We start from the raw sequence: 12,200 nt of genomic DNA, 5'->3' as shown, positions 1-12,200 counted from the left end.
GAAGCATGTCAAAGGGAAACAAAGTAGAGACCGTGCTGCAGCACTTGACACCACCCGTTCCCTGTGCCTGCACTGTTATGATGCATATTTTCTTTCATTTTAACCAGCCCTTTCCCCCCAAATGCTTGGGAAAAGCTTTGATGGTTTCAGTGGAAGAAAATCTCCCCCTCCAACCCTCACCCCTGCTACTGAAAATCTGTTACAGCTTTGCCACTGTGAAACACTCTGAGGAAATAGCCTGGCATCTTCCCATTGTAAATGCATGCACATTGCACGCAGCAATACATTTTTAAACATATGCATAAGCTTCGGTTCAGGCTGAATGGAATAAAAGGAAGCAGCATAGGGAGAACAGCCTTTGTGGCACCGCCAAACATAGTTTTTAAAAGGGCTATTCATGCCAGAACTCCATCGGATTTCTCTAGCACACCGTTCAGATTGCTGACTGCTCCATAATCTTGGTCAGAGGCGGCTGATTGTCTAAGAGGAAGCAAAAGGCTTAAAAGAGCAAGAACCAGCATCCCTTTCTTTTTCAGGAAGCTTTGGAATAAGCTGGGATAAACATCAGGCGACTTATGGGACCCCAGCAGCATGTGAAAATCAGAGCTGGAAGGCAAGCTGCAGTCCCATGGAGACACTTTCTATCAGCTTATCTGGGGCTTTAAAAGGCCCCCCTCCCTGTTTTTTTATATCCCTTCTTTGAACCAGGACACTCAGTGGATGCATATTAGTCTTTATTACATCCTGACCGCATATTAGTTTATTACATCCTGACCCCTTGGCATTGGGGTGTTACTCATACCAGTGGAACTTACCTACATGTAGTGCTTTCTGATGCACAAGACACTGCAGCATGCATGGCTTTAGCAGCTGTACTCTAGTGCTTAATACAAGGGGGAAAAATCCTCTTTCAGTTTAGTGCACACATCCTTTTCTTTCACCTCTGGCAAGGCATGATAGCATAGAGAATCTGTAGTAAGCAAGCGAGGAATTTCAGCTACAGTACACTCCCCCCTACCCCATGTCCTTTCTTGTACCAATATAGAGCTGCCAAGACACTCCCTTCTGCCTTAGCACACTGATGGTCCACATTGGGGGCAACACAAATGAAATAACTGAAGACAGGCCCCTATTAAGAGAGCCTCCCACACTGGGGACTGCAGTGGGCTACCTTCAACAAGAACTCCCTTTCTCTTCCATCTTACCAATCAAGTTATTTCATTTTAACATGGATCACAGCATTCAGGACCCTCACTGCAGAGAAATACCCACCTGCCTGCTTTTGCCAACTGCTTAATCTATTAAAATGACATAGAGATGCATGCAGATACGTCCTGTCATGTGTGCCATGGTGGCCCATGAGTATCTCCTATTCGGGTGAATTCAGGCCATGAAATAACCACCTCAAATAATTCAAACTAGGTGAGACAGGCATTGGATTTCAGTTTAGATATACAACTCTGAGAGGAAGTACTTACACAGGGAGCCAGCAATGATGGGGAAGAAAAATTATCTGCAGATTCCTCATAACCAACTGAATAGTGTAAGATACTTAGCACATTGTCCTAAGTCTAGCAGAGCACTTCAGCACTTGCTTATTTTTAAGCACACAATAGTCCTACTGATTCCAGTGAGACCATTCACATACTCAAAGTTAGGTGTAGATTGAACTAGTGAAGAATCAAGGCCATGCAGTGAACATACAACTTCCAGGTACCAAAGAACATCTATACAAGTGACCTTGCATACAGTGTATTTTGCCCTATATCAGGGTCTTACTGTTTGGGTTGTAGAACCACCCATATTATCTTGGCTCCATCTAAGCATAGCCAAAGGAGGACTGGCCTAGACCTCACTTACATCCGATTTTCAGCTGTTAGGAAGCGTAAAAGAAACAATAACCTTATAAAGCACCACAAACAACTTTACAAACCACCACAAACTTAATAAACACAAATGCAAACATCTTGTGGTTTGCAGCATGTACTCACCCAGAAGAGAAGGTTGAAGACAAACATTAGGTACTTGATGCACTGGAGACAGTTGTGAGCCATGCTGCACCTCTTCAGTTCTAGGAGAAAAATAAATGAGAGATCCAGGTAAAAGACAACGTACTTGTTTCCCTTGGGGGACGTGTACTTAGCCTTGGTGGCCTTAGGGCCTGGGTTGGTGTGGAATCCAAAAAATGAGTTGCTGGCAGCTCCAAACTGGCCGCCGTACATGCTGCTGTAGCGACGGAAGGCGCCATTTGGAAAACTGTAATCCTTGCTGTCCAAAGAAGGGCTCCTGTGATAGGTCGATTCATCGGTGCTAGACCTGCGCATGGTGACTTCCGAGCGGTCCGTGGTTAGTAGTGATGCAGTAGTTGCTGAGTGTTGGCAGTGGGGGCGATAGGCTTATTAATTATTTTCCTCTTTCCTTATCCCCCTATTGCTTTGCAACAGCTGTTCTTTGGCCTGCCATTCTGTCAAGGAGTTAAGCGTGCAAGTTGGTGAACTGGAGTCTGCTTAGCCAGGAGTAAGGGAACAGCGTGCTTCCGCGTGAGAGAGACTTCTGAACAAGAAAACATTCCCTCCGGTGTCACACTTTCCCCCCCCGGCCCACCCTGCTACCAAAAACGAAAAAGAGAGAGAGAGACACTGTACCCAAAGCAACAAAATTTAGAAAAAAGTTCACAAATCACAAATGCCATATAAAACCTTGGCTCCACATGCCACCCACTTGCACAGGGGATGCTGCACAGCTTTGTGGGCAAGAACAGAAATTATCCAAAAGGTGAACAGATCCCATGCCCCGTTGCTCTTAGCCACATTGCTCTGCCCTGAGATGCTCCGCTCACTTTAATGATCCCTGTTTCCTCTCACACAGACAGAGCCTATGGTAAGTGAGCCACGGAGCTTCATTCACAGTGCTGCTGACACTCCTCTGAGACTCCAGTCCAATCATGTTCTCTGCTAGTATACAGTCACAGCTCTGTGGTCCATCCCTGCATCTGAAGCGAGAGGCAGAGAGAATGAGCTTTCTTACTGTATCTCATGAATGCAGGCTCAGCACTCTCGCTGGCTCCTGCCCTCCCCCAGCCAATCAAAATTATCCTCAGACAATATTACTCTCTCACCCCCACCTTCTTTAAAATAAAACCTCCCCTTGGTTTCTTCTCAGCAAATCCAGCATGAGCTGCTTTTAACCAATCAGCGTGCAGGTGGAGGGACCACAGCATGTATTTTAGATTTCACCAGGTCCATTCCCTTGGATAATTCTATTCTCCATCAGTCCAATATACGCTGGAACATGGGGTGAGTTTTAATCATCCCAGCTGCCAGCAGCTCCCGAGATTTAGTTCTTAGCAAGGAGCAACTGAATTCAGATGTAGTCTGAAATGCAATCGGTCTTAAAAGGACTGAGTATGTCTATATGACAGACTGAAATATTCACACTCGTACAGGGAGTGTTGATCACATAGGACAATCAGAATTTTGACCAAAAAAATCATGCATCCTTTGCACATGTGTTTTGTAGGAAAGTCTGTTAAAAAGGCTAGCTCAACCTGTGTACTAGGTCTATCAAGGAGGGGGGCACTCTCCTGTTATATTGTTACACTACTCAGTGTAAAGTTCTGTCAGTTCATTTGCTTCTCTGCCAACATACCTGTCTCTGTCTTTGTCCTGTAGCCTGCTAGATTGACATGTGGGGGTATCACATTCTCAAACTGGCTGCTACCACACTGACATTTCATCCACCTTTTCACCAAGCAGTCTACAATCTCTCATGCAGTCAAACAGGGGTGGCCAAACTGTGTCAGGGATGCCGAAGTGGTATGGGCAGCCTCTGTGTGTGGCACTTGTCAAACCAGGGAGGGGGCAAACAGCGCAGTGTCAGACAGGGCAGGGAGCACAAAACAGAGCAGCAGATTGGTCAGGGAGCAGAAAGCAGAACAGATGATCTGGCAGAAGGAGGGGATCAGAGTTATACTCAGAGAAAATGTGGGGTTAATTTGTGACATGCCTGCCACAAAATATCTAGTTGTGGATGGTCCTGCTTTGAGCAGGGAGGTGGACTAGATGACCTCCTAAGGTCCCTTCCATCCCTCATTTCCTATGATTTGTTTTTAGCCCCCATTGCAGTAGAACTTCTTCAGAAAGGGAGCCTGGGACTATGGTTACATGCATAGGCTGAGCCTCAGAAGAGCTAGGCTCAATTCCCTTCTCTGCTGCATGCTTCTTATATGACCTTGGACAAGTCTTTAGTCTTCCCCCTGTGCCTCACACCCCCATTTGTAAAATAGGAACATTACTATCTCCTTTCTCCCCTCCTTTAAATGTCATGTTAATTTGGATTGTAGGGTTGGGAGGCAGCAACTGTCACTGACTGTTTCCCTGGGGCAGGGCGAAGAGGTAGCTCCTAGCTAGCTGGTGTTTTTAAATGGCTTGCTCAGGTAAAGAAATAATCAAGTTGAAACCAGGTCTCTCATAAGAGCCATCACAGCGGCACCAACACAAATCAACACAGACACAGACATCAATTAATTAGAGAGCAAATTAGAGAAAGTGAGATGTGGTGGTTTCACATGGTTCATTCTCGCAAACCATCCTCTCACTCAGTTCATTTATAAACTGCTATGCTAGAGTCTAATGGTTCTCATTCATCTTCTCTCCAGGATAAGAATTCACCAGACACAGGCTGTTAGCATCTTTTTTTTTATGGAAAAAATGTTGTGTCCAAAGTCAAATCAGCCAAATCAATTCCAAATCTGTATGAATCATTCAAGAACCATATGAGACCCTGCTACCAGCAAGTATCCTCCACCCCCACCTGGGGCTTCAGATACTTCCAAATCCTTTGGCAGGTGTTCTATGTGCAAGCCCAAACCTAGAGGCTTGGGGTTCTGATGCCCTGAGTTTTACATGCCCTCAGCCGTATGGCTGAAACAAGCTAGGGAGGAGTCTCCTTTTTTTTTTTTAAAGGAAAATTTTTCATCTTCCAAGCCAAATCAATTCCAAATCCGTGAGTCATTCAAGAACCATATGTGGCCCTGCTACCAGCAGACATCCTCCACCCCTGCCTGGGGCTTCAGATGCTTCTGAATCCTTTGGCAAGTATCCTATGTGCAGGCCCAATCCTGGAGACTTGGGGTTCAGATGCCCCTGAGTTTCAATTTGCCCTCAGCCATATGGCCGCAGAAGGAGTCTTCCATTTCCATAAAGCGGGCGTAAAGCCAAGACCTTCCCACTGGAAGAGAAAGTGGGAGGTCAACTATACATTACCTTGGACAAGGTCCTACCCCCACCAAGAAAGTGGTTTTCCCCTGCAAGTAGGAAAACTGCCTTAATGGTCATGATGTTCCCCCTGGTCATGATGAAATATCTTCCCCACAGTGGGTTAGTGCAGCCTGTCTCCCCGCCCCCTCCCCTTTTTTTTTTGCAGCCCATCTCCCATTAGGAAGAAAAACTATGCACTCCCAGATTCTAAGTGTGGCTCTGATCCCACTTGCCTCTGAGCCTTGGGTGAGCTACAACTCACCCATCCCTCAGTTTCCTCATTCTGTTTAAAGAGGCATTTTTCACAAGGTGGGCTCTTACAATCCACACCTGCTATCTGCTCCCTCCCTTTTCTCTGATGTACAAACCCAGTCCCAAAAATAAAGTCCTTGTCTTCCAGGGTACAAGCACTGTCCCAAACAAACAGAATTCCTGGGCTTCTGATTCACCCTTTACTTTTCCTGTGACTGTCACTTCCCCACTCTGATTCCTCCCTGTGCCTGGGAAATAGGGGCATATGAGTGCCCACCTAATCTATCATAGACTCCCTGGACAGTCTTGCCTTAAAGCATCTTTTTGGCTAAAAGCAGATGTCAGCTTTATCTCCAGTATGATTGTCTGGGGCTTTCACTCCATCAAAATGGGTGTAGGACAGTCACTTACATGCTTGAAAGGCAATTAACTCCACTTAGACCAGATAGTCCAGAAGTGGGGCAGAGAGACAGTTTTCTTTGTACTTCACAGGTACTTAAAAGTAGAACAATGGGCTCTTCCCTCTGTAGGATTCTAGAGTAAAAGGTTTTGTCCCTGGAGAAATTTGGTGTTTTTAGCCTTTATGTCTAGTAAAATGAGGGTAACAACACTACCAGTTAGGGGTACTGTGAGATTAAACTCATTGATGCCTTCAAAACACTCAATATGAAATATAAATTTTCATTTCTACCTAGGAGAACTTTTACAATCTTTGCAATCTCCTATGCCTCATGAAGGGTGCCTGCGCCTAAAAGCTTGAAGATAAAGCCATTTTTTTGCAAATATCTAGTTGGTCTAATAAAAGGTATCACCTCTGTCACTAGTTTTGATTCAAAACACTCAGATACTGCAGGCTATATCTCTGCAGAGAAAGAACTGGTGAAATGAAATAATAGAGTAGTATTACTAAATGGATAACCAGCAGGCCATTTCTCGGGTGCCAACATAATTCCTTTGTATCTTCAGGATGTATAATCTGTGTGGGTGGTGATTCATGTTTGTAAAACACCCTTTGTGAGCATATAAAAATGCCCATGCCCATGAGCATACATTAATTGGTGGACAATGTTGCACATAGACAAAGTTGAAATAGTGTCAGTTGACCACTTGGTATTAACTGTGGTGCTCTACAGTGTTGCTGAAGTAAAACAGAGGCCAATTCAGCATTTCCATTGTAAATCCTGTTCCTGAGGGTTCTACAACTAATCCAGATTTGCCGGCATCCAGATGAAGGAAGAGGCAGAAGCACCAGATCTGATGATCTCTTAAGGTAGCAAATCATCAATTCCCACTGAAAATAAGCAGTGAATTCTCAATTTTCTTTTGCCTTCCTTCCTCTTTTTCGTTCCAACCACCTGCACTGTAGATCATAAGGAACTGGAAGTAACCTGACAGTTGAGAGGACGGAAGTGCAAAATTATTCAAACTTGCTAGAAACTCAGTCCTCAATGCAAAGGGTAGATTTATTTATAAAGTGAAGCAGAAGAGAGGAATGCCTTAAAGTGGCTCCAGAATGAATAATAAACAACAATGTGTAGTGTCTACCTTTCAGACAACAGGATATCTATACTGGGAGAGGGAAGAAGAGAGGCAGAGGCCTTTCAACACCTCACCTGTGGTATATATCTTGTAGTAATGCCAATTCCCTAATGGGCATCTTTTAGCAAGGAGCTTCATAGTAAATCTCTCTTTCATATCTATGAAGAGCTAATTTGTGATATATAATAATTTGAGCTGCTGGTAAGATTCACCCTCAAAATCCACCTCTTTTAAAATCATCAATCATTAATGCTCTAAATTAAAAACTGTTTCATAAGAAAGGAGGAAGGGGAGGAAGTTTTTGGCATGCTTAAACACCAAGCCCTTGAAACAGTGTTGTACCACGGGGCTAAATACTGACTTGGAAAATGTATATATGCACATTAGAGTAAGAACCTCTCTGGCATCTGTATATGGGTTACCTGGGTTGTATGCCCCAGTGTATACAAGTAAGCAAAACTATTTACCCACTTTCTGCCTTCCTAGAGAAGGAGGGAGAGAAGGGTTCAAAAAGTGGGTAGAACCAGATCATCAGACAGTGCAACTGAACCAGTACTAGACAGGCCAACAATACATGAATACTCCCCAGGAGTATAGAAAGAACAGAGAAGAAATGGTATCTGCAAGTCGCAGCGCTCCCAGAGGCTTCTGGAAAGATATCACAGCTGGTATGCACCCATTTGCTAACAGTTGAGCCTATATTCACAAATGAGGCCCCATTTATCTTTATTGCCCATCATCCATTTTCCACATTCCCAACCACACCTGTACATTCCTAACCTGTGGCCAGTTCCCTTGGATTCCCATATGTAAAAAAGCAAGCACCATGCGATCTCACTAAGAGAAGCTTCATTTGTGTAGATATTAGTTCCACGCTCAATTTATGTTGTAACAGCCCTATTCAGGAGTGTGAATGCAAGTATCATGTCATGATACAGTACATATGCTGAACAAAATCTGACCTATGGAACAGAAGAGATTGCAAAGTAATAAAGCCGAGCTAAGCCTTGGCACCAGATCGAGACTGTAACAGGTTTTGATATTAAAGGCAGATTTCTAACAAGTCCATTATCCCTTTATACCCTCTCTCAGAGCAATCTCATCCATTCACAGGGCTTTAGCAATCATCTCCATGATGATGGCTCACAAATCTACCTCTTCACTCCTGACCCGCCTCCTTCCATCCAACACTAGCTTGGCCTGTCTCTGACATTTTTGCCTTACCATTTCATCTTCAGCTTCCCTTAGCAAGAAAAAAACCAAACTCCTTATACTCTTCCCCCAGTGTTGTTCAACTCCCCCTACCTCCAAACTTTTTCCTACCATTCCCCCTTGCCACTTCAGCCTGTAGTCTGGGGTTAATTTTGGCCTCTCCCTCTCTACTATTCCACTCATCCAGGATGTGTTCAGATTCTACTAAGTCAACCTCCGCAACAGCTCCAAGGTCTGCTCTCCTTCCCACGCAACCCCACTACTGTATCCAAATCTGTCCACGCCTGACTTGATATCAAGTGGAATCAGTGGGCTTCAGTTCAAAGGGCCTTGTATTAGGCCTGCATTATGTCTACCTTGATTATTGCTTCCTCCTCCACCATGATCTCTCATGACCCCTACCATCAACCCCTTCTTTGCAGACAAAAGTCACCTGCTTAACTCATCCTTTTCCTCCATCAGTTTGATCTTTGAGTAATTTCCCTGGTGCCAGACTGCACTTCTCATCACCATCTTCAAAGCTCTTTGTAAGGATCCTTCCATACCTAATCAAGAGGTTCCATTTTGCATTACCTGCCACCTGCTTTGCAAATGTCCCTACCCTCAACAGCCTGATTGTGAGCTTCTCACAAACTTTTCCACACTGCCTCTTATACATGATATATTCCAAAATTCCTTTTTTCATCTATAAGGTGCCTTCCATGCTCTTTCTTGCCAAAATTTTTTTATGTTGTGGTACTGATTGCCAGATAGTCACAGGGAAGAAAAAATATATAATAAAGGAGACACAGCACAATAAATAGTCTATATTTATGTGTCACACCCTTCTTCCAACATGGGAATGTGCAACACTGCACTCTGCTGGCTGTAATATGACACCTGCTAAAGAGTACACACGTGTGTGTTCATAAGAGTATGCTCGTGTGAGAATTCACCCTGTCTTACAGCAGCTGGCTGCAAACTACAGAAAGTATATGACCTCATACTATTACAGGAGTGTAACTGTTTCTAGAGTTAACATGACTGTTCCATACAGGAGGATTACAATAAATCAACAATTATAGGTTCATTAATATATACCAAATCCTTTAATATTTTAATTAAATGCATGTACAGAGACTTCTACATAAAAGTATTAAATTGACTGTGGCAGACAAGGTTCTTTGGGTAAATCTGATATCTTTTATTAGACCAATTCAATAAAAGATATCAGATTTACCCGAAGAACCTTGTCTGTCTGTGTCCTTAGACCAACATGGCTACAACCTATACCCCTTAAACTGATTGTGCTACTTATCCCTTTCCTCAGCTACCTAACTAGTAAGCACTCTTTTTACCCTTTCTCCACAACACTTGCAACTGAAGAACACAAAAATGCCTAGATAAACAGAAATGTTACCTCATTTGATTCGTGTGATAAAACAAAGGATTGGGCCCAGGGGTTCATTTTCATTAGCAATTAATGATACAGTCAAGAATCTTTGACATGATTTTTGCACCAAAGTATATATTCTGATCTGGTAACATTTCACACTCATTTTGCATGGGTGTAAATGAGTATAGCAAGACAGCATCAGGCCTATGATTTAGCTTGATGGTGTCATGCTGGAATTGTGAAACAGGCTTTTCTCTGTTCAAAAAAGCAGACAGCTGTCTTTAAACATGAGCATGGAACAATTCTGGAGCACTGACAGAAAGCTAAATGATTATTAACTGCATGCCTTTGCAGAGCAGCACTCCTACCCACAAGATGAGCAGACGATCTGATGAGTCACTGTCACTGTCTGCTACCTTGACCATCAACAAGCCAGCCTCCAGTAGTCTTTCCCACCCCACTGCCCATGCTGTTCTTCTTGGTTTCAAGACACTCCACACCAAATGGAGAGGGGAGTTGGAAAAGTCCCAATGGTAGAAAATGTAAGCTGAACCTGATGAGGTGAAATCCTAAGAATTTGGTGAAAGACCGAGATTAAGCGATTTGCCTTCTTGCCCCTGAATCCTGAGTCCTCCCTGTAACTCCTCCCCCTAAGGAAGGAATGGGAATGAAGTAGCAGAAGTCAGCGGTGGTTATCAGGTCCAGAGCTCCATACAAAAGTAGCCTGAGTCTGGTTATGGTATTCATATACACACATATAATACCTGATTACAAGTGAGATACAGCCAAAAAGCTCAAGATGAGGTGGGCATGCAAACACAACTACCTCTTCATTTTGTTCTGGGCTGTCACCATAGGCTTCCTCTGCTTAAGGAGCATTGTTTTGGATTATCACCATTGAGATGACATCTTAAATGAGGATTATTTTAAAAGCATTTTACCACTGAAAAAACACCAAAAACGCTTAAAACCCGTGTAGTACTTCACTGAAAAACTGGATTCAAAGTTAAATGAGAAGGTCTTAGGGATTTGCCTTAAATTGGTTTAGTCCAATTGAACACAGTCCTTCCCATTTTATTTTCAAGGGTCTTTGTTTTGGCATTAGCAATTTCAGCAACTTTAAAGACTATACTCAGTTGGGACTGAGCACCAGGATATAGGAACTCAAATGATACTATGACAGAGGGAGATAAGGAGGGAAGGGCAGCCAATAAACACTAGGGATTTGCCCAATTTACTGAATTCATAGGCCTTTTGCTGTCCACAGCCTTATCCATTTTTTATTTAAAGAGTTAATATTCCATTGAGACAATTCCAGACATATTTTCTTTAATCCCTTTCCTTTTTTTTTTCCTGATAAGGAAATTTGCATGAAAAAGGATCTTTGCTGCTTAATAGCTCATCTTATTCTGCTTACATGTCACCTAAAGTCATGATCTTTGGTTCACAGCATAGTTACTTGCTATGGAAATAACAGAATCAGAGAGAGGAGAGATATCAGGGCATGATTTATAGTGACCTTTACTTACATGTGTGCAAAAGTTGTACATTCAGAAACCTTCCTGTTTTCTGTGTACAGCCACCTACAAGCAGAGGAACCTATCAGGCACATTCACTTGTGATAGAATTTACCTCCATAAGACCCAACGGAGCCTATGGGATTTGCTCCCAGATACTCTAGCAGCAGCACACCTAAACGGCAGTACAACGAAAATATATACATAGGTGTGTGTATGTGCAAATCCTCTGGAATCAGTGAAATAAGTCTCCTTGACAGAGGACTTTGGATTAGGCCCAGAATTCTGCGTGTACAACTAGAGACCTCCTTTTCCATATCGGGCCCTTTCAGTTCTTGTTACCCACTTTTCTGCTAATGGGGGATATTTAATCTATGTTTTGTACTGCTTCATTCTTTCTCATATTAATTGTGCCAAGCAAAGGGACTCCCACAATTTACCTAGAAATCAGTGTTTTATTTTTTGAGTCCTGAGCAGAGACAATTATTGCTTCAGATGATGGATAAACAGGCCCACCAAGCAAATGAACTCTTTAGAAGCGGAAGTCCTGTTCTTCTGCCACTGCCTTCAGTAACAGAAAACAAAGAAACAGAAATGAAGAACATGCTCAGTGCTGTGTATAAGCCGAGTTGTTGCCCAAAGAGTATCGTTATCAGTCATTTCTATGCACTGTCAGCAGCTCTTTGCAGGGTCAATGCAATTTATTTGCAAGATCTCTTAAAATTAGCTTGCATCCTCCAACCTGTGATATCTGCTGAGGTTAAAAATGATACACTTGGAACATGCACATAGGGTATACATGCAAAGGGGAAAAGCCAGGCCTGCCCTCTAAGGCCAAGGCTGCAGGTAGTTTAGGACCACAGCTGCACTGGGAGCAAAAAGTTGCAAACTTCAACCCCGGCCCAAAACTGGCAGGATCAGAAACTCAGGTTTCCACCCTGTTTAAAACTGCCAGACCTAATTCCTACTACTAGGAATACTAGTCTCTTCCCCGGTATTAATCCCTTAAAACCAAAAAAAAAAAAAAAAGGGGGGGGGGGGGGGGGG

General features: G+C 43.3%; 1 protein-coding gene across 1 annotated transcript in view; it reads right to left on the bottom strand.

The window, feature by feature from the left end:
- The window catches only part of TSPAN4 (tetraspanin 4), an 857,269-nt gene that overhangs the window by 372,586 nt on the left and 472,483 nt on the right, over positions 1-12,200 (bottom strand). The window contains 1 exon segment of the mRNA XM_006039403.3: positions 1,992-2,071. Within this exon segment, the coding sequence (XP_006039465.2) occupies positions 1,992-2,071 (80 nt within the window).

This window comes from Alligator sinensis, unplaced genomic scaffold, assembly GCF_000455745.1.
Source record: "Alligator sinensis unplaced genomic scaffold, ASM45574v1 scaffold950_1, whole genome shotgun sequence".
NCBI lineage: Eukaryota > Metazoa > Chordata > Crocodylia > Alligatoridae > Alligator > Alligator sinensis.
Note: the sequence above shows the minus strand (reverse complement) of the source record. Positions and strands in the feature narration are given on the sequence as shown.